Source organism: Camelus ferus, chromosome 2 (assembly GCF_009834535.1).
Source record: "Camelus ferus isolate YT-003-E chromosome 2, BCGSAC_Cfer_1.0, whole genome shotgun sequence".
Lineage (NCBI taxonomy): Eukaryota > Metazoa > Chordata > Mammalia > Artiodactyla > Camelidae > Camelus > Camelus ferus.
In genome coordinates, this window is record NC_045697.1 from 84,100,853 (window position 1) to 84,124,381 (window position 23,529).

The 23,529-nt window shown below is 38.3% G+C and overlaps 1 protein-coding gene and 1 long non-coding RNA gene across 6 annotated transcripts in view; one reads left to right on the forward strand and one right to left on the reverse strand.

Moving 5' to 3' along the window:
- SYNPO2 (synaptopodin 2) overlaps nt 1-8,607 on the forward strand; it is a 156,559-nt gene extending 147,952 nt beyond the window's left edge. The window contains 1 exon segment of the mRNA XM_032462526.1: nt 5,039-8,607. Within this exon segment, the coding sequence (XP_032318417.1) occupies nt 5,039-5,581 (543 nt within the window). The 3' untranslated portion in view covers nt 5,582-8,607.
- Nucleotides 1-23,529, reverse strand: part of LOC106729726 — a 280,510-nt gene that overhangs the window by 173,831 nt on the left and 83,150 nt on the right. The gene's annotated exons all lie outside the window — the stretch shown is intronic.

Below are 23,529 nucleotides of genomic sequence, written 5' to 3' on the forward strand. Positions count from 1 at the left end.
GAGAATAGAGTAAAGGAGGAAGGATGAACTAGGGAAACTATGAGACTATAGCAATAATCCAGGAAAGAGAGTATTATGGGTTAGCCCTGGATGGTACCAGTGGAGGTTGTAAGGAGTGGTCAGACGCTGGATGTATTTTAAAGTTAGTGCTGACATTTCAGGTGTGGGGTGTAAGAGATGGGGGAGAGTCAACAATCACTCCAAAGATTCTGACCTGAGCAAATGGAAAAGTGGAGAATGTCTGGTGCTTTCTTCTATCCATGTGCCCCTTCATGGGCCTCTGCTTTGTAGAAATTCTAATCAGTGATTTAAAAGGCAAAAGAAATGCTATTTATTCCTGTTGGCTTTTATTAGAATCCACTTATGGTAGAGTGTATGTCTGTGATGAATATTTACTGATCACGTGTGGTTAGAGAAGATGCGAGTCGAAGGAGCTGAAATAACGTGTCAGCTGGAGACTCTACTGTGCATGTGTAAGCAGGATTTCAACCAAGAGAATTTTTTAGCTTTTAAGGTTTATGGTATTAAACAGTTTAAACTTCAAAATATAAATCACTTTAAACTTCCTTGGCTTCTAGGGCTATTTGCATTGCTTTAGAATTCACTTCTTTGTTCTAGGTAAGCCTCAGATGACCATTCCTTTTTTAAAATGTCAAGTGTTTCCTGCCAGTTAAATTGGTTACCAGTTTAACAAGGAAGCTAACTAAGCAGCTTCATTAACAAGCTATGTGGCTAAGTCAACATCTAATTGACATGAAAGATGTTTTATGGTAAGTGGAGAAAGCCCCCAGCTCCTCTGGGCTTTTCAGCTGACTTGAATACAGAGTGCCCTGTGTCTCATCTTCATAGAGAGGAGTGCATCTATGTGGGATGTATTCCCTATGCACTGGCGCCTACTTGTTCCTGTGACAAATGGCAAAGTGCCAGTATTGATTAATCCAAATGTTATCAAAATTTCAGTGACCTTTTCCAAAATTTCTAACATCTCCTATTTAGTTTGCTTGGATTCAAATCTTTTTTGAACAGATGTTCTTCCAAAATAATTTCAATGCAAGTGTAGTGCAATATGTATTCAATTAAGATCCTTGATACAAGACTCCCTGGGTTCAACTCCCCCTGCTCCAGCACTTACTAGCTTTCTACCCTTGAGGAAATTACTTACCCTGTTTAAGTCTCACTGTTCTCATCTGGAAAATAGAGACCCATAAAGGTGCCTACTTCATGGGGTTGTTATGAGGACTGTATGAAATACTCCATGTAAAGCAATCAGCACCCACCACGTGGCACTTAGTATGTGATATACTAGTGTTAGCTATTTTTGAAGGCAGAGGTAGGAAAATGCCTCCTTTGTATTTATCCTTTCAGAGGGAATATGTAACATCAGATGATTCATGAGTTCTGTGAGAATATTTGCCGCCTAATATTGCATGCATTATATTGGACCAGCTAAAGACTGACATGTATTCTCATGGGTGCAACATTTAAATGATACACCGCTCTAAATACACACAGACTGTTGGCACATGCAATATTAACTGTGCCACCTGCCAGAAGACATAACCCCTCAGTCAGTTTGAATGACATCTTTTTGAGTTTGCTTTTGGTGTTTGTGTTTACATACGTACCATCTACTTAAGGAGATCAAAATATTATATCTATATTAGCTTTACCTAACAAACTAGGGGAAGAAGGATACAGAAAACTTGAGAGAATGAACATCACAGATGTTCTTTCTCTTTAGTTTGAAAAGTGAAGGATAGCAACAGGAAGGTGAAGGTGTTTCAGGAGGGTGGAAGCAACTGGGAATGTGGGAAGGAAAGGCTGAATATGAATGTAAGGAGATGTATTCTGTGTTATCAGGATCAGTGGGGTAAAGTTATGGGAGGCAAAGTTTGGTTCACTGGAAAGAAGGAGTTCTCAACAATTAGAGCTTAAGGACTGAGATGCCCTGTCAATGAGTGAACCCCCTTCTCTAGAGCAAAGAAGGCCTGGGTGAGGTAGAAGGTTCAACTCTTAAGACTATTTGAATTATTAGAGAAATTTCTCAAAATTAATTAGTAGAAAAAAAGGTTCATTCTATTTTTAGCCTACAAAAATGTTCATTCTATTTTTAGTCTATGTTTTTTTTTTAAAGAAAAATAAGAGAACTCTATGCTCTAATAAAGCTGATAATGTTCTATAACAGGATAGTATAGTCAAAGTTCCCCCCTAAGGCCATCAAATATGAGATGCTGCACACTGAAGTGAAGTTCCAAATTAAAATACTGACTTTACAAAGAAAATAGTAGACATAAGTGTCCTTGGCATGTTCAAAGAATAGCAAACCACTTCCACAATTCTTAAACCCCTTAGTTAGGTCCATGTTATTAAAGGGGGTCAGAGTCTGGCAAGGGAAGAGGATTTTGTGAGGAGGAATTCTGCAGTGCTGAAACTCAGAGTGTGCGTTTGGAGTAGGTGGAGCAGAGGAGCCCTACCCACTCACCTCCAGCTTTGTGAGAAAAGTGGCTTCTTAGAGAACTTGATACCAGATGTCAGCAGGATGGATGGGAGGTCAGAGTGGACTGAAGTCTGACTCCCTCTTAGGATATCTGTCTGTAGAATGAGAGTTGGGCTGACAAACAGTTTTGGCACTGAATCAGGAAATTCACAGCTCCGCTCCTAACATTCAAATGATGTGAATGTTCCCTGTAGACCAGAGCTGTAAACCAGGCCAGGAGCAAGGGAGAGCAAGGGGTCGTCTTAGGGCCTTTCCACGGGTGCAAACAGACTCTAGTTGCTAAAGGTGTATGAAGACAGCTTTCTAGGTGGTGCAGATTGACTTCCAAGTTAACCCCTGGAACAGAGATGAATCGGCATGAATCGAGGACTACAGACAAGATGTCCCCAGTGATAGGAATCCTCAAATATTCTTCGAAAGTTTCCTTCTCTGGGCCTACCTGACTCTGAGAGTGAAAAGCCAGAATATGATGTTACCAAACCAAGTAAAAATTTCCTTCTGCCCCTTTTTTTTTTTTCAATCCTTGCACTCTAACTCCAGGGGGCCAGAAGTCAGGGTTAGCAAGCTAGGAGACAAAGAGGAAAGCATGAAGAAGCCAACCACAGTGCCTTCCCTGAAGGAAAGTGATCCTCCTGGAAAGGGCCCCGGTTGGGGAAGGAGAGATTTAACTCTAAGTGGAGACTGGAGTTTGTTATTCCAAAGGCTTGGATATTCTATGTTGAAATAAAGTGGTTTCAGTAACTTAAGGTGACATAGGACTATTTCTAAAAGGAAGCAGAATGTCACAGGACTGTTAAGTTTTTGGCAGCAGTGAAAAACATTCTTTCATTAAAAACATTTAAAGGGTAATAGGAGACAAAAATAAAGAAGCATTCTGATGACACATCATACATAATACACAAAAAATAACCAATTCAACATGTTTAGCCAGCCAAGCAGAGAACAGCATGAGCCTCGGGCCAGAAATGGACAGAAGGAAATGGCATCAAAGAACAAGATGCTGAGAATTGCTTTGAGGAAATACATTAGAATTAGGGGTTTTGGTGCAGGCAGAGAATAGGCGCCCGCAATATTTTTGGCACAAACAGAAAGAACAACGTACCTAAAGAACTATTTATTTATACCACATTTGCATCTCTAACCTAAGACAATTTGTAATTTTATTCTATTGTTAGCACTTAAAGGAGTCTGAAGGCACGTTTGGCAGTCTGAGCAGTACGTGAAAGAGTTAACAGTCGTTTCGTTCACTGAGGTCATTGCACATTCTTCCTTCATACTCTACACTACTACTATATATGGCATATGTGTATTCTACGGGAGTTTTTTTTTTTTAACTTCAGTGCTATTCTAAATTTCTCCTCAGAAAACTTTGACTTACTCTTTCAAGAGTATACTTCAAAGTTTTACTCTTCCCCGCAACATTCAACTGATTAATGTTTATACCTTAGCTGAAAAAACAATCCCTGATGTCTTTGTTATTACAATATCATTCAATAATGTTTTGAACTTTTTTTTTTAATGGAGGTACTGGGTATTGAACCCAGGACTTTGTGCTTGCTAAGCATGTGCTCTACCACTGAGCTATACCCATCCACCTCTTGATACTTTCAAAGTTGATTCATTTTCCTAAGTGTGCCTTTACTATTTTTTGCCAGGAGTTTGTCTAAGAGTCTTATGCAGTTGGGAATGTGTAAGGAAATAATGTAGATAACCAGATTTCAAGATTCCTGGAGATACACAAGGGGTAAAAGAAGAGAATACAGGAGATTTCAATAAATTATATTTCTGCATATTAAACAAACTAAACATTTAGCATACACAAAGGAATGTTGCAGGGACACACACTCTCAATGAAATACACACAAAAGGAAGGAAAGGACAAATGAAACAAGCAGCTGGAGTGTTTCCTTTAGAGACAAGGGGAGTATACCACACTCAGAAAAGATCCATATGATCTTCATCAGTACATACATAGAACTAAGACAGAAAAGGCCATCTATGTCATCAGACTGGCAACATTAAATACATCTAAGTAGCTTTTGTTTGTTTTTCTCTATATTCTGTGGATCAAAATAAGATAACAGATTAAAAGTCACCTGAGAAAAGTACAAAGCCCAGCAGCTTATGGTCTGTTTCTGGAGTTACCAATATGTTATATTTCTTTTGTACCAGGAAAATAGGACTAGAATGAGGGTGGGCTGTGAATGTAGCCATGAATACCTGGACGGCAGACAGAAGTAAGGGTGGCTCTCAGTGATGACAGGGCCCTTGCCATGGTGGTTATACCTAAGAAAGATGGTAGCAATTGGAGCTATGGGTTCAGAAAAGGAGAGCAAGGAGGAAGTTCCAAGTGAGGGCCAAGTCCCAGACCAGAGTTGATAATATACTAGGCAAAGGCAGCCTATCTTGGTTTTAGGACTAAGCATTGTGGAGATTTGATTTTTACAGTGCTTGGCAATGGTGTGGAAAATACTTTGGAATAACAGTCAGTCAGAATAAACCAAAATGAATGAGATATTTTAACATTTTCATTATTTCCAGGAGATTGAACGCTCTCTTTCTCTTCCCGGAAGACCAGTACCGCCCATCATCTCTACAGCATCTCCTTGGGTATTTCAGCCTGCTTATAGCTACTCTAGCAAACCAACTGATGGGCTAGAGAAAGCAAACAAGAGACTAACTCCTTGGGAAGCAGCAGCCAAGTCTCCTCTTGGTCTAGTGGATGATGCCTTTACACCCAGAAACATCCAGGAATCCATTGTGGCAAATGTGGTCTCCGCAGCTCAGAGGAAGGTGCTTCCAGGGCCGCCAAAAGAGTGGAATGAAAGACTGGCCTATGTTCCCCAAACCCAGAAGGCCAATATGGGCTCATTTGGAAGGCAAGAGTATAATGTTGCATCCCTACCCAGTAACAATATGCCCACCAACTCCCAATATGGTTCACAGGTGCCATATGAGTATTACAGGCAGCCTTCCAGAAATGATTCTGAAATAATGTCCATGGAGACTAGGTCTGATTACTGTCTTTCAGTAGCCAATTGCAACTATAACCCACACCCAAGGGGATGGAGACACCAAACATAAAAGTTAAAAGAACTGATTGTGCCACTTACAATAATTTAAAAAAAAGTTTCTTTCCAGTATTTTTGACTTTTCCAAAAGATTTAAATTCACTTTTGATCTTGGCTTGTTCTCATAGATCATTTATCCAAGTTTGTGTGTGTGTGAGTGTATGTGTGTGTATGTGTGTGTATGCACATGTGAGAGTGAATCACTTCCTTTTCTGCTGATGCATAGAGAATTTGAAGAAAAATTCATTTTATGCATTGATGGCACTTATATGTAATTCATAGTCTTAATTCCCTTTACTTCATTAATATGAGATAGTCTAGGCAACTAAACTCTCTCAATTGAAACTACGTATTTTCTTGTATATGCCTCAGTCTAGGATAGAATTAATGAAATAGGATATGCTAATTTTCATCAGCAGTAACAGCAAGGAATATAAGATGGGAGAAGTTTCCAATGGGAGTATACCAGTAAATAATAATTCCTTTAAAAAGGATTTTCATGCTGTTATTTTAAGCATTTCTCTGAAATACTTTTAAAAATCTGTAAAATTCAGATTTGTTTTTAGAATTGATATATAGACTTCTCAGAAAGAAATAAATATTTGAGAGTAAGACAGTTATACATTTCAGAAGGTAAATGGTGTAATGTGTAGGGAACAGAAAGGTTTAGGTATAGGATTTATTTTTAATCTATTCAAAGTCAGCAGCCTGAGACAGGAATAGACTCTGGGTTCAGGTGTCCTCATTTGTCAGATGAGAAGATCAGATTATTTAATCTCTTATATCATGAACAGCTCTGATATTCTGAGATTCTCTCATTAGTAGAATGACTTTTGATGCATTATTCATTTTTGTTGCTCATCACAGAAATATGAGATTAAGGTTAGGGGTGGATTAGGTCATTGGTGTCACTTCATGTATCATTAAAGGTCCAAGAAGAATTGTTGGGCAGTAGGTTTTGTGATATGTGTTACGTGGAGTGAGGGTTGATGTGAAGAAAAAAGCTATTAGTGGATTTAAGGAAGTGGTAGATGGATGTGTCTGTTATTATGCAACTGTAGGTCATGACCATTTACTTAGTTATAGAAAGCATGCTGCAGAAGCCTATGCAACAAGTGGTGCTTCTTTAGAAAGCCATCATTAGGATGTTCAAAAGAAGTTAAGCAGTTGCTTGGACAATTCCACGACCCATCCCTTGTTAGCATGACCATAAGACAATTAGTCAAACACCTGCTCCTCACTGCCATACCCCCAAAGTACTAAATACAAGGAAGTTCAAAGTATTTTACATTATAAGTGAGTATTGAGAATATTTTAAAATAAAAACACCTTGAGTATTCACAACTTTCTTAGGTTTTAAAATATTTTGCTTTGTTTTACTTTTTAACTCTTGAATTTATCACTATCATGGTCTCTTTCACAGATTAAAATTTTAAAAAATTGCCAAGATACAAGTAATCCCTTGGAAACAAGAAAATAAAAAGCTGAAGAAATCACAGTAAGTTGTATTAGTAATGGAATCACCCAGATACTAGCTTGTTTAGCTATTGAGAAAAGAAAAGATGAGTACTTTCTAAGGTTATATTGCTAAATTATCTTAAATTGATATAGCAATAATTCTCTCAAATTGTAAGATATAATAATTGATTCCTAAAGACTTTCTAAAAAAAATAATGCCTGGTATTTCATTATTCTCTTAGGAATTCTCAGAAATCCCCCACATAAAATACTTACTTGTTTCAAACTTTATTATAGTGGTCCAATCATTCTGGTGTCAATGTTTTAAGATATGGGGGGTTTAGCAGGAAGATTTGTGAGCCAGGATCATATCCTGTTATGTTGTTTTATTTTTATAAATGCTAGAAGTTACTTCCTTTTATCCTTACATTTTAGATACTGCAATTCTAGAAATTGATATGCATTATATTGTTCATTAAAACTTTCACTAGACCAAAAATAGAGAGAAGCAGACATTTCAAACTTAAAGATTATTATTATTAAACAGCCATCCCCCTCTTTGCATGCACTAGATCAAAATAATCATTGTATTAAGCTATCTGAATTTATTCTAGGCACCAAGAAAAAGACAATACATGGCAGGAAAGTTGTACATTTTTCATTCACAAGGAAATGAATGTCATATTTTTATTAGAAATCAATGATTCAAGAAGTCATATTTTGCAGATATAATTCTGAAAAGCAAAAGTGTCATTGTCAAATCATCACAAAATGTATGGGTAATTATCTCCAGTTTACTTGAAAAGGAGTAAAGTTAGATTGCTAACATTCAAGCTAATGTTTGAGCTAATTCTGCCACGCTGATACCGGATTCCTATTGAGAATACTTAGAGAACTACTGTTCTCACAAAAATATGATGTTTGTCTTGTATTCCAAATAATAGCCTTTTGAGAGAAGAGCTGTTGCTTTGTAAATGTATACCACGTGTTGTGAGGCATTTTTCTACTAGTAGCAATCACATAGGTAGAAAGAGTTCTGTTCTACCATGGATTAAAAACACTCTCTAAAAGTACACTAATTTGGTAACTTTTTTCCATCTTGAGTTTAAATACTGTATCATTGCATGTGTGTGAAGTGTCCATTTTTAAGATGATTTAAATACTGTCTTATATTTTGAGTTTGATTATTGCACAATTCTAGTCAATTTATCTTTGAATATGTCTCTTTTACATTTTGGCCCCATCACTCACATTAGAAAGGGCCACACTTTTAGGGGTCAAGCACATATATATACTAATGAGTTGAAACTTTAGATGAAAAATTACAGCAAATAGGCTCAGTTATTATAATTAGAGAGGAACCGAAGAAATGTTTGTTTTTAATAGAAAGTAGATTTTCACATTGATTTCTATTCAAAGTAGAAGTATCTATACTGTCCACATTTTTCTATTAAAATAGACTATGTTCTCCTGCTAACTAGTTTAACATTTCCACCTTTGTTTATCCCAAAAGACTGTATTTGAAAGATGCATACTGAAAATCAAAATTGTATTAGTAATAAAAATTAACTTGCAAATCAACTTAAAGAGCCTTTTCATGTTTTCCTTGTAAAAAAATTGTTTTGAATTAGTCTTCATTCCAAAGAGTTAATCTTATCAACTACATATTTTAAAATTTTAGTTTCTATGGTATCAGCTTCCAGACACATCAAAACAATTTCATGCTGATTGATAGCATTTTAACTGTAACATTTAAAAACTGAAAAAACCACTTACCTCAAAATATGATCAATTTCACATGTAAGTTAAGAGGCTTTGGATCCATATCTTAATATCATAATAGTATTCCTTTCTAACTTAATATTATTTTAATGTTATTCTTTATTAATTTTTTCTTCCATAGTATATTGAAAATCAGTCCTAAGCACAAGCATAGCCAATGGTAATATAACTTGATAATGTGTTGGGTGAATTTCTAAAACCATTCTGGACTGAGAGAATCTACTATGCTTGTCATTCCAGTGCTTTCAGTTGCTTGTCCTCTTTAGACTGCCCCAACCTGGACCTCAATTAAAATGAAGACTTCATTATAATAAAACATGTTTAAGTAAAACTTTTAAAAAGCGCCTTTGGCTCTTCCTGCATACTATTAAAACCACCAGTTGGAATGTGAGCTCCCTGGTCAATGACATCATGCAGAACAGCTTTTTGACACTTCTTTTTTTTTTTTTTTTAATTATGAATAAAATGGCTGTTTTTGGCCTTCTGATAAAAAATATTTTTAAAGGGCCAGCACTTGAAACATTCTTCAAAAATGAGGACCGTTTCAAAGATTAAAATGACAAGAGATAGTAGCACTGTATTGTCTGTCAACTTAAAGAAAAACACACAACATAGAGTTGTGAGTTTCAGTTTTATTCGGGGTCTTATTAAGGACTAGAGCCTGGGAGGCAGCCTCTCAGTAGCTCTGAGAAACTGCTTTGAAGAGGCAAGGGAGGAGCCAGTAAATATATGAAATTTTTGGCTAGAAAATATGGGTAGTCAAGCATGCATCTTGGTGAAATATTACTGCTAATCACATAGAACAGATAGCTCACATTAATGATTTCAGTGCTTTTCTGCAAGAAGCAGGGGTCACTGAAACTCTTCCTGAGATATGTATCTTAACTACCCTGGGGGTTTGTTTATCCAAAGCACAGAATGCCTCATCCCATTTTCTCCATCCTGTATTCCCCACTCTGAGTGCACTCTCCTGTCGGTGGGCTGACTGCAGTGGATTTTGACTTAACCCTTTGTATAACTGGATGATGAGGGACATTCTTTGCTCTTTTTTTGTTCACATGTCTGAAAATGCTAATGCCATAGAAAAAGCCCCTTTTCTCTTAGGAACTCCTAGCATTCAGTAAACATAAATTTCAAAACATGCCAAGAGGTTGGTAGTGTTATCTCCACGTGGAGCCAGCAGGTGGCCTGAGGCAAGGAGAATCCAATTTCCTGGCTAGTAACCAGGAAGACAGCAACAAAGATGCTTAGGGACTAGTCAATGTTTCCCAAGTTTGCATAATACCAGAAGTATTTAGTGTAAAGTTCTTTTCCTCAGTGGTTTTGGAAAATAAGACCTGTGACTTCTCAAAGTTAATGGAGCAGTATTTTTCACAAAGGGACATTTCATTTACAGCCTTATAAACTGTGACAGTTTATATTTCTAGAAAGAGTTCGACAATTTCCCCTATAAAAATCAAGTAACTTTATGAAGGGCACTTAAAGAGGAAATGCCACCAATTTATCTTGTTCTGGTATTTTTTTCCTCTCTAACGTTGTAGCAAATATTTGCTATACTGTATCTTCTTTCTCCTTGACTTTTCTGTTGCCCTTCTTCATAAACTGTCCTCTATTCCTACCTTGCTGAAAGAAGAAAAAGTTTTATCTCCTTGTCAGAATTTTGAGATTTATACTTCTTACTTGAGGCTCTGAAAAGGCTTTACAGAGCAGGACTGCCCCACCATTATGATTTGAATAAATGTGAGGTTTGCCCTAAATTACCAAGTAAATTATAACATGGTATACAAAGGCACAATCTTACTTAAGCCCAAACTGACCTTGAAGAACCCTGTCTACATTACTACGAACATTCAGAGGGAGAGATAGGATCCTGCTAAGCCTTTTGTCAGCATCACTTTTTCTAGGGGAAAAAATGATCCATTTAGACAACTGAGTTATAGATGTATTCTGCTAGGTATAGTGCATGTGCTAAGTAAAGTGGGTCCTTAAATTAGGGAAGACACACTGTACTGCCCGTACTAGCACTTGGATGAAGCAACCATTTTTTAAGCAGCATAGAAATCCATGACAGGAGTCCACAGCAGCTGTGCAGCACCCCAGGGCTGGTCCCTGACCTGTCAGGACTAGCCTCATTTCAAAAGGCAGTTTTTCCTGTTCTTCTGCATCTCATTCCTACCACAGCCTTCTGCCAGATCAGGACATAGGACAGAGAAGAATACTATGTTAGAGATACATACATACATACATACATACATACATACAGGAGAGGGAGTTTACCTATTTTCCCAAACTTGGTTTTATTTGGAACTTTATGCCAGTTATGTCAAATTTTGTCCTTAAATCCCAATGATATCTTCTCTGACTTCTATCTACAGTAACTACAGCTCTGATTATTACCAATACAAAATTCCTTTAATCTGTTGAAGTTGATACTTACTAGATGGCTGAGAAGAGGAAAAAGAACTCTGATTTTGTGACAAAACAGCCAGAGTTCAATGTTCAATTAAACCAAGACCCATGTCTAGCATGAATTTGATAAAGAAAACAACTAAAAAGAGGGCAGAGGTTTCATGTCCTGTAGTGTTCTCCAGTGGCGGTGTTCGAAAATCTTACAGTGTTTCTAATCAAGATTCAACTGGTTCTTCTACAATATGTCTGAATAAGGAAAGTAACTAGATTTCTCATTTGCATAAAAAAGAAGATATTGAGAAAGAAAGAAGAATTAACTATTCAAGGTCCATATGTTCAAAGTGCTATCACGTAGGAAAAAATCAGAGGTATGAAAAAATTCTATAGATATTTTACCCAAGGAAGTTAGTTGCAAAATAACACGTAACACGTTTTTATTTCACCAGTACCCTGCTATAAAGTTATTCTTAAAACAAAGCACATTAAAAGAGGGCCATACCAAGACAGAAAAGAAAGGGAGGGGGTGAATTTTAGCCATAAGTATAAAAATGATTTTACTACGATGAAGACATTGATATTTTTGGCATAAATATTTCCATAAAATGTGCATTGCATTCACTGTAAGAAATCTTCCTTCAGGCATTAAACTGCCCAACTTTGCATTTTCCCCAATTATCAATGGCAAGATTTGATTTTAACCTAAGAAAATTGTTATTTTGATGAAGATAGCAGAATTATCAGATCAGCAAGTAATGCTCATCCTGATTTTAAATTTCTTTGACAAAGGGAAACATGAAATTTTATTAGCCTGAGCAGGTTTAAAAACATTGAATGATATTTCTGTTATGCTTTTTTTCCTTGGTACAATAAGTGTACCTAGAATTGGATTTAAAGGGACAGCAAATTCGAATCCTTTCCCCTAAGTGGAAAGCTAATACAAATGGGCCCACCATAGCCTATGGCCTGATGAGGAAGAATGGAATGTCACAATTGGTGGACATTTAGTAATTCCTCTAGAATGCATCATTTTAGACGAGGTCACATAAAGTCCTTTTGTTGGCAGCTCTTGGAACTACTGTCATGGGGAGATGGATGCATTCACTTATCAGTCAGCAATGCTTTATCATTTACCTACTCAAGGCCATATACAATGCTTCATGCTAGGGATAATAATAGTGAAAAAAATGTGGTCTCCGTCCCCAGGGAGCTGATAGTGCTGAGAGAGGGTATAATGTAAGGAGACAAGAATGCCGATAGGATTGTAAACAGAGATTATGAGAACAGCAGGAAAAAAAAAATCCAACCCCAAGGATGGGAGGATTGCTGTGTGTGGGGTGGAAGGGTCCTCTTCTCACAGAAGCCTTTTTGGAAGAATTCATGGCAGAGTTGAGTCTTAAAGACTGAGTGGGAGTAACTGGTAGAGGTTGAGTACAGCTGAGAGGAAGCCCATTCCAGACAGAGGGCACAGCACAGTGCTGATAAACTCCAGGCAGTTTTGTGTTCTTACTGGATAATAAAGTGAGAATCAAAAAGCAGTGGATTTTATCCTACAGAAAAGGGTAAACTTCTTTTTTTGTAAAACACCAGACAGTAAATACTTTAGGTTTAAAGAATCATAGGGCTTCGACTCAACTCCACAAAAGTAGCCACAGCTAATATAAAAGTGAATGAATGTAGCTTAATAAAATTTTATTTATGGAGATTGGAATTGGAATTTCATATAATTTTCACAAGTCATCAAGTATTATTAAAAATTTTTTTCCAGCCACTTAAAAGTGGAAAAACTATTTGTAACCTTTACTATTTGTACAAATATAGGCATCAGGCCAAATTTGGGCCATTGGCCATGGTTTGCCTATTCCTGCTGTTAGTCAACAATGGAGAGCCATTTAAAGGATTTAAAACAAGGAATTGGCCTGATCTAGCTTTCTTGGTAGGAAGTTCATTTTGGCAGCAGTGAGGAAGATGTATTTGAGAGAGGAGGGCCTGAGGAAAGAAGGACACAAAGAGCTGTCAAATGTTTCCTGTAGAAAGGAGGCATGGTGTGCCTTCTTGAACACTTTGTAATAAATCAGTCAACACTAGAATCCCCCCAGGTGTCCCCTCCCTCCGCTATTACTGCCCACACCTTTCTCTGCCACCGTGCCTCCTCCTCCTACATCATACTCCTCCTCATCTCACATTCCCATCCCAAACACATACCAGCTGCTAGCTGGCCTCCTCTTTAAAACTCTTTCAACAGAACAGACAAGAGGGAATTTTGCTGAAAGAGTGACCACCAGCAGCCCCACTTCTCTAATTTCTGGGAAGATAGTGATGGCTGAGCGAGCATTAGGATGACCCAACTTCCTCCAAGCCATCATATATGTTACAGATGTGGTTACAATTTTGGAACATTTATTTTCCAGTTGACAGGAATAAATCTTCTTTTAAATTTGCATTTGGCACATAATGTAATGCTGCCTCAGAAAACTGAAATGATAAGCTTCTTTTCCTGCAGCATAATCTAAGATTTTATCCTTTGCTAAATAATCTTGATTTCAAAGCATTTAAAATTAAATATGCTTAAAAATACTTTGATACCAAAATTATTTTAATAGATTAAGAACTAAAGTAGGAATGTCTTTGGTAAATTTTCAAAACTCATAGACTATTAAAATGAGAAGGGGGCCTAGAGACCATATAATCAAATATAGGAGGGATTTAAAAAGCCAAAATGAGCACCAGGTTCTTTTTCCTTTCAAAGTTGTATTCTTCCTTCAAAGAATTGATTACAGAACTTTTCTAACCCAATATCTGCTAGATTTAAGATGGCAGTATTATCCTACCTTTGGTACAACACAGTTTTCAAACATGAATGTTGCTGTACTACTGATTCCATTTTAAGCTCTTAAGGCACTTGATGTGCATAGACCTGAGACAGTGTTAGGTTGTTCTAGACACTGCCCATGTTAACAACCCTCCTCCCTTCCTGTTCTACAGACAGAGATGATGTCATTGGCAATTGAGGGGATAGTTTTATGTTGCACTATATCATTATCTCCATTCCAAAATCCTCCCCAAATGGAGAGAAGGAGAACGTGGTAATGGAAGAAGTATAATAATGTGTGCTTCTAAAAGAGCAAAGCAGAAAAAGCCAGAGTTGACTACAATAGTAACTCATTCTAACTAAAGCAACTCTGGAGTCTGGAAATTGCCAGTCTATTATATCCACAAAAACAGTTCAAACTCAAGAATGATGTGAAAATCTTTCAACAGGATGATACGTGAAAAATTATGACAAACAGACATTCACAAGAGTTTAATTATTATGGATCTTCAAAAAGAGGGGAAAAAATGGAAAAGTGCCACAAAACCTGAGCAATTCTGCTACATACTCTTCTGATCTGCTCTGATTTCATCCAAATAAAATGTCCTAAACATGGCAAGGTGCAGATTTGTACTGGAGACTTAGCTGTTTCTTATCTACTTTCATAGAATTAACAACAAAGTTATTCAATAATCAAGAAAAAATTAATAGAGATTTATTTGGCCTAATTTACTTGAATGATTATTCTCTTTCATTGCATTTATCCAATCACTCATCAGGAATATATGAAGTATTTTTTAGGTGGTAAGTACTCTACTAGTTAGCAAGAGTGATGATGATGATAGTTACCCTTTACAGATACTGGTAAAGTACCAAGCCCTATACTAAACACTTTAACTCCACTGTCTCTTAATCTTCCTAACTTTGTACAGTTGATACTACTTCACATTCCCATTTACAGATGAAGAAACTGAGGCACAGAATGCATAAATAACTGACAGGGGTCATATCAGAAGAAAGTGGTAGATAAAGGATTTGAATTCGGGCCTTTCTGTTTCACAGCCCACTCAATGTGCACTCATCTATACATACATCACAAAAAGATGTAGATGGCATGGCCTCTCCATGTTTGGGAAACTAGATAGATAAATTTACAACAAAAGAAAAATCCTAAGGCATGTATGGGATCATGCTGAAAAGGATCATAGTGATTATCTAGTCAAAACTCTCATTTTGCCCACAGAAAGTTGAGACCTAGCTATGATGAAATGCCCAGTGGAGTACAGAAGCACTTTTCTCTACTCCTTGTGCTACTACGCAAGAGTGGGTCCTCATCATTTGTTACTTGGATTATTAAAATAGCATCATATTATATCTATCTGCAGTTTCATTATTTTCTATTATAATCATATTTCTAAAACTCAGGTTTGTTAATATTGAACAACTCAAACTCTTCAAAATGGTTTTCTCTTCCCTTTTCCTGAAGGCCTGGCTCTGTCTTCTCAAGCACCAATCTATGCTTCCTGCTCCAGCTGCCACCACTGCTCCAGCTGGTGAATAAGTCATCTCCACAGCCCTGCTGTTCATGTTCCTTTCCTTGTGTGTTTGAGCTTATGCTTCCCTCTGTCTAAAATGCCTTCTCCTTTCCTAGTCTGTGAACCTGTTCATCCTTCAAGAAGGAGCTCATATCATTCATTAAAGCATCTCATTCTCTAAGCTCCCTCCTCTGCATTTCTATAATACTTCATTCATAATGGAAAGAGCTTCCATTCAGTCTTTTAGTTCTCCCAACAAGTATTTTTTATATTTCTTTGTGCCAGGTACTTTGCTAAGCACAGGGGGTCACAGTGGTGAAAAAGGTAAAGAAGGTTCCTGCCCTCATGGAGATTTTCTACCAAGAAATGCAGATAACAACAACAACAACAAGAACAAAAACAAGCAAACAATAAATGCTAGGGAAGTAACCAGTAGTGGATGAAAGAGAGTAACTGAGGAAGGCCTTCTTAGAAAGAGGGGTCAGAAAAACCTTCTTCAAGCACTTGATATTCTAACAAAGATCTTAAGGATAAGATGCCTGGCCTGGTGAAAAGCAGAGGCAGAGCATTTCAGGCAGAGAGAACAGCAAGTTAGTAGACAAGAAAGGGCTTGCTATGATCAAGGGAAGAAAGAGGCTTATGTGGCTATAGCTATATAGTAGTTCAGAGAGAAACGTTTGGTGAAAACGGTTGGAGAGGTGGGGCAATCACAGCTCAGGAATGCTTTGCGTGCTTTGTAGGTTATAATAAGGAATTTGGATTTTCTCCTAAAACCACAGGATGCTATGAAATGGTTCCTAGCCAGTGGAACTGACTGACCTGTGCATTTAAAAATGACAGAAATGAATTGAAGAAGGGCAAGGATAAAATTAGGAAGACCAGCTGGGAAGCCCTTGCAGGAGTCTAGGCAAACAATGGTTAAAGTGGAGTCAACAGAGATGGAAGAAACACAGACAGATTTTAGTTATATTTGGGAAATAGACTCACCTGGTCTTGGAAACGTATTAGACGTGGGCAGACAAAGAAAGGGAGGCATTACAGTTTATTTTTAGATTTTATGGCTTGAATCATTGGATGGATGGCATAATTTCTACTGAGATGAGGGAAGACTAAAGTGAGAAAGAAATTCAGGAAAGAAAATAAAAAGTTCTATGTTTGAACATATTGAACTGATATTAACCATGGACATTTTAAGCTTTACCGTGGAAAAAATGCTCTTAAAGTAATGAACCACGGGTAACAGTAAGAATAGCTAATAATCATTGGTATTGCTTCCCATATGCCAGACTTCGTTTACATATAAAGTTATACAATCCCCTAAACAATCACTCTACATGGAAGTTACTGTTGTGACTTACATTTTACAGATGAGGAAATTAAGGGACAGAATGGTCAAATTACTTCCCCAAGACCTCACATTTGTAAGTGGCAGATTCAGGATACAAATCTAGGCAGTTTGATTCCACAGTCAAACTTTCAGTCTCTGTATTGAAAGAATTAGTGACCTGGTACCTGGAAAATAGTTAAATCCTACTTATTTCTAAATAAAACCAAAAGGAAGCAAACACAGATCTCCACACATTACATGACAGCATTTATTAAACACTGATTTTAATAAATGATAATTCTATTGCTGAAGTAAAATAACTTTTCTTATCATGAATGCCATTATAGAAATCACATTATGTACTGGGCACCAAGTAGAGATTATTTCTCAGCAAGGACTTCGCCCAGAGGAATTAACTGGATCCCTATTTAGCTCTCTTATCTAGAGACAATCACCTACAGACACCCACTTACACCCACAGTTACCACTTTAGAAACTATTTACTGACCATCTATAACGAGCCAGGCACTGGAGTTAGCATGGGAACTATAATTCCCTGCCTTCATGAAGCTTCTGAGTGGAGGAGACAAAAAAACAAACCAACAAAAAACCCCACCACCAATTAAAATAAACTGTGATATGTACTGAATGTAGTACACACAGCAGGGGCACCCAATCCTCTATGGGGGAAATTACATTTGAGCTGGATCTGAAAAGATAGGTAGGATTTAACCAGGAGGCAGCTTAATATTTCTTAGCCAGAGAAGAGAAGGAACTGATGGAGCACTTTGGAATGCTACAGGAGCATTTGTACCATCTGACCTGGGGAGCAGGTTTCAAAACTTCCAGCGGAACAAATATGTAAATGCCCTTGCCTGTCCTTAATATCAGCGCTCCAACCCTGCCGCTGCCCTTCTTTCTCTGAAGGCTCTCCCTGAGTAACCCAATTACAACCACCTAAATTGTTACCACTTACATGGTGGTGACAGATAATCCATATTTAAGCCTAACTCAATGATCCCTTCAGCTTCAGCCCTAAATCACACCAGACTTTACCACTTGAGTGATTTCTCAAACATTATTGATTCAGAAGAGACTTCACTTCCTTTTCCCCCAAAGCCTGCTCCTTATCCTGCATGTCCCACTCAGTGCCTGTTTCCATCCACCCAAATACCTAAGCCACGACTGGAATCACTGCCCTAGTTTTCCCCCTCACCCTAACACTTACTCAACACATCAATCACCAGACCCCACAAACTCCCCTCTCTTAGATCTCTGGTTATCCACCTGCCCTACCACCACCACCGTTGTCACAGCATTGGATCAGGCCCTCATGGACTTTCACTGAAATCGTGTCCTAAGTACCTTGCTGCCGCATCTCCAATCTGTTCCTCCTACAGGTGCCAGGATAATGTTACAAAAATGCATGTAGGGTTATTCCCCTGCTTTTAAAGCCATCAACAGCTCCCCATGGTTCACAGGCTAAAGTCCCAACTCTTGGGAAGCCCTCTGGTATTTCATGTTTTCCTGCCTTTCAGCCTTACCTTTTGCTAATATCCCCTCTTCTTCTAGCACCTCATACTCCACCCACACCAAACTACTCACAATTCCACAAACTCTTTATATGGTTTCAGACAGCAAGCTTTGGCTCACACTTCTATCTCTGCATTAAATGCCTTTCAACACCATCCCCACACCTTTACCCATCTTTCGAGTCTCAACTCACCAATGGACTTGTCTCTGAAGCTTTTTGTGATTACTCTGCCTCTGCCCCAAATAGAACTGACCTTTTCCTCCCTTATGTCCCCACCACTTCCAGGGCAGAACGTTTCCACAGAGCTTAGTTATAGTGATCCCATCAGTCTAGCATGATGCCTGCCTATCAGATTGTTTCACTGACAACACAATTCATGGACCAAAACTTATTTTCCACCAGGAGTAGGTGCTGTGGCTAAATGTTGGAGAAGAGCAAAAGGCAGATAAAATAGTCTTTGCCCTCATAACTCATTTATGGTCACAGAGTAAAATCTTTCAGTCTAAAAGTCAAAAGCCCTCCCAGGATTTACCCTGAAGCTAATACAGTTTAAGCTGATATCATGTAGTGTCAGGGACTGGATTTACAGAGGCTCCTTCCAAAGTGCTGTGCTAATTTTGTATTTTTAATTTTAGATATTTATTTTCTTAAAGCGGGGCCAAATTTGGATGTATTTCAGGCGCCACAAAACCTGCACTCACCTCTGGTTCCAAAACTTAGATGATGAGCTGTGGTCACGAATTTTTGTAAACAAAGTTTGAAGAAAAGTCAATAGTGATTTGGGAGGGTTTGTGGCGGGTGGCACAGGCTTCCTCCTGTGGTGGTGGACTGAGTCCTGAACGGGAGTGGCTCAGCGCCACCCCTTCACTCTCTGCTGGAGCACAGCAGGTGGGTGGGGCCTCCCACCAAGAGTCTCCTATTGTCTCTCTCCTTCCCTACCACCCACACTCGCTAAAAGAAGAGTGGGCTAGAAAACAAGGAAGGAAAAGAAAAATGATAAATATTTCAGGACTAGCAGAACACCATGGTTCTGAGCTACTAAGAGAAAATGCATCAGTCTGGCTTCCTCTGTGTCATCTGGCTCTCAGCGATCCTGCGACCTGACTGAAATTTCAGAGTAAAACATTTTTGTTGTGGTTGGGAAGTGAGGGGAAGAGGGAAGTTATAAGCAAGAGGAAAAGAGAGGAAGGACATATGACAAAGACAAAGAACATGACTAATGAGTCCAGTTCTTCCTTGTGTCATTTGTGACCTCCCTGAGCATAGAAAAAGGAATAATGGGCTGAGATCCTATCATCCACATTCCTTCTCCCTACCCCACCCCTCCTTCAGCGTTTCCTCTAGAGTCATGGCTGGCCCTGACACAATAGCTCCACGTGACAAAAGGGAGAAAGAGTGTTGTCAAAGAAGCCAAGTTCAAGTGCCTGATGCACAGTGAGTCCAAACAAACCAAAACATCAGAGTTTGGAACCAAGTTTATTGCAAAAGCCAAGCAAGGAGAATGGGCAGCTCATGCTCAAAACACCTGAACTCCCCAGAGGCTTTCAGGGAAGAGTTTTCAAAGGTAAAATTTGGGCTGAGGGTTGCAGGGTGTATGACTTTCTTCTGATTGGTATTGAGGTAACAGGGTGGTGTTTCAGGAATCTCAGTCATTAACCCGGTTCTGACCAGTCTGGGGTCTACAAGCTTGTCCTCAGCATAAAGACACCATCCCCACATGGGTAGGGGTCTTACTTCCTGCAGAACAACTCAAAGATACATGTCAGATTGTTATGGATATCTCTTGAGGAGGAACTAGAGATTAAAGGAATATAACACAACAACTTTATAAATGAGCAACCAGACCCAGAGTGGGAAGGGACTCTTCCAAAGGCACACTGTCAGTAAGGACGACGCTGGTGCTTTATCACTGAACTACTGTTTTTAGTTTGCTTTTCCTCTGTTTCTGCACTCCTTCACTTCCCTAATTAGTAACTATTTGAATATGTACCTTGGAACTCAGGTAAGATCTTTTTCTACAAACAAGACATAGGAGGCAGGGAGGGGCTTTTGTCCCTGGGGGAGGGCCCTGCAGGATCCTGCTCAGTTTCAAGAGTAATGAACAGACTGGCAGTTGGGGGGGTGGGGTGGGAGGAGGGAAGGTGTACGAGTCCAGTTCCTGGTTCTGGCTTGGGCAGGATTTAGATCTTTTGAGGCCCTAAGCACACAAAAGACTATAGCACCACCACTGCTCCCATTATGTAATTCAAATAACACTTTAATATTTTTAATGACACATGACTTACCTGTATGCTGAAATTAGGATAATTGTTTTTCTAGATTTAAGAAGCTAGTCAGAACTGATCTCTCTCTGTCTGCCTCCCGGACACAGGCTTGCTTTGTCTATTCTAACACCATCCTAGCCCTTACTGATAGTGTGACCTTGGCAGAGTCCGTTACCACTCTGGGTCTGGTTGTTCATTTATAAAGTTGGCGTATCATATTCTTTTAATCCCTATGAGTCTATTAGAGATCATTCTCTTTCACCTTTCAAAGCAAAGCAACAATTTAAAATACTTCTGCTCTGGCTTGTATATCCTACTGACTTATACAGCGTAGAGAATTCCAGTCTGGATGAGACAAGACATCCTGTATATTCATTCAGTGATACATCTGATTATACTCACTCTACAAATATTTACTTAATACTTACCATTTAATAGCTCCTGAGTGTACAGTGATGAGCAGAGCAGACATACTATTTGTCTTGTCCAATTAGTTTACTTCCATGGAGCTTGCAGCCTACTGAATATAATGGTGGAGTCTGGGAAACAGCCCAGTTGTGTAATTTCCAGGACCTACCCTTAATCACCATCTAGCATAGTGATAAATAACCTTGATTCTGTAGTTAGGTGGCTTGGGTTCAAATTCCAGTTCTGTCATTTCCTTGCTTTGTGACCTTGAGCAAGTTTCTTAACCTCTCTGTCCTGCTATTGCCTTTTCTTTAAAACGGCTAACAATAGCAAGGCCACATGCCCAAGGTGTATCTCCTATGTACTTGCTCCACAGAGCATGCCCAGCTTTAGGCCAAAGAAGGAAGGATGATTCTCTTCCCAGTTTGTGTCCTACTCTGGCATCTGGGTTAGACAGCATTATCCTAGAAGTTTTTAGAGAAAACAACCTTTCTGGTATTACTCAAAGCCCATTCTATCTTCCCCACCCTCTCCCCTGTGGTTGAAAAATATCCTTGGCAGCTTAAATTAGGAGATCATGTGTAAATGTAAGCCAGATTTCTTCTGTTTCCTGGTTCTTCTCTTTGACCTCCCACCCACAAAATAATGAATCCACTTCACAGAAAAATATTGCTGAGAAATGTGACAAAGGATTTTTTGGAAACAAAGAGAGAGTTCACAGCACACACTCTAGAGGTGACTGCCTAAAAGTTCCCTGTAGTTATTTCCCCATTTCTTTCCCCAGATTCTCCTTTCCTGCCAGGTTACCAGTAAAGGTGCCATTCTTTCCCTTCCCAGTGTCTTGCATCCCCATAAAATTGCAAAGATACAAAAATTAACCCTCAAGTTCATCCAAGTCAGGAAATATCCTCAAAAGTAGTACTCTGCTTACTTTTCTGTGTTCCCACCTTCATTGAGTTCATGGCCTGAATATTCTAGCTTGTGGATACAATCAAGATTTTTTTCCAACCAACATTTTATGTTGTTTTTAGCAACAGGCTCAGTCTGGGCACTAAATACATCAGGTTGCCCTTCACAGTTTGTGCAGCCTGATACTGAGTCAAGTTGCCTGATCACTCTGCTTGGTGATCAGCTTAATACAAAGTCACAGTGTTTAAATCATTATGCTGAGATTTCTGTTTCAGTGAGTCAGTTGCATTATCTTTCTGCACCATTTTTGCCTTAAGCAATAAAATACTGCTGAGGTAGAAAGAGAGATAAAAAAGATACAGCTAACAAAGAATCCTAATTCTGGACCTCTTAAAGGAGTCCAAACCAGAACTGTTTTCTTTGCCTTGCCCTGTTTAGGAGTCTGCTGAGTCGGCCTTCACATTAGGAAAGTTGATTGTTCACAAATGTTTGAACATTTTCTCACTAACCCATGTTTGGGTGTGCCTTTAGAATAACAAAAGATGAAGAAACTAAATGAATTTAATTTGATCCTCATTTTGAACTAAATATTGAAAGTAAGCAATAAAAAAATGGAAGTAGGAATATACACCTGGAATCCAGCTTGTGAATTTGTTTCCATAACAGACGTCCCAGGGGCCCTAAAATAGAGTGTGAGACTATTCCATTGTGAGACTGGAAGCTAAGAGACATCACCTAATTCAAACCTCTCCCGTTACTGATGAGGAAACCAAATTCCAGAAAAGTTATGTGACCTGTTTAGCATCACATAATAGAAGCAATTCCAGGACTAGATCTCATGATTCCCAGGAACTTATTTCTTTCAATTATATCATGCTGTCATGTACTATGCAGATTCCGTTTTACCAAAAAATAATAAACATGTTTAATAAACTTGGTAGATTTTCTAAATTTAATAAAATACTTTGAGTACCTAATGACAGAGATTTATGAAAAATAAACAAAAACAATCTATTGGAGCCCCCAAATAAAACAAACCAGCAGATAAAAAACAAAACAAAACAAACTTTCCATTACAGGGTATAGGTTAATTTTTTTATTTCCCAGTCTCTTTGTTGTCTTTACCAGCTCAGTAGTTAGAAAACTAGGAAACATCAAAGTTACTTAGGGATGCCTTTATTATTAGATTCATCTTTAAATAATAAAAATTTTAGAAATTTATTTAGAAATAAACTTAGAAATTTATTTAGATATTTAGAAATAAAAATCTTTCATCAGGCTTCTCTGCCATTATCACTACTTAGAAGATCCAAATAAATGGTAGGTAAGGAGTTACAGAGCTACAGGTGAGGGCGAATGTGAACTGAAGATCTACCAGGAGTGAACCTTAGAATTCAAATAAAGGAGGTCAGAGCCAGAGATAGAGAGAGGGGACAAATATCTTCATCATTACTCATGATAAGGCAGCAGCCAATCGCCTTGACCAAGGAACCATGAAGGACTATTAGGTATTAGAAGCAAACCAC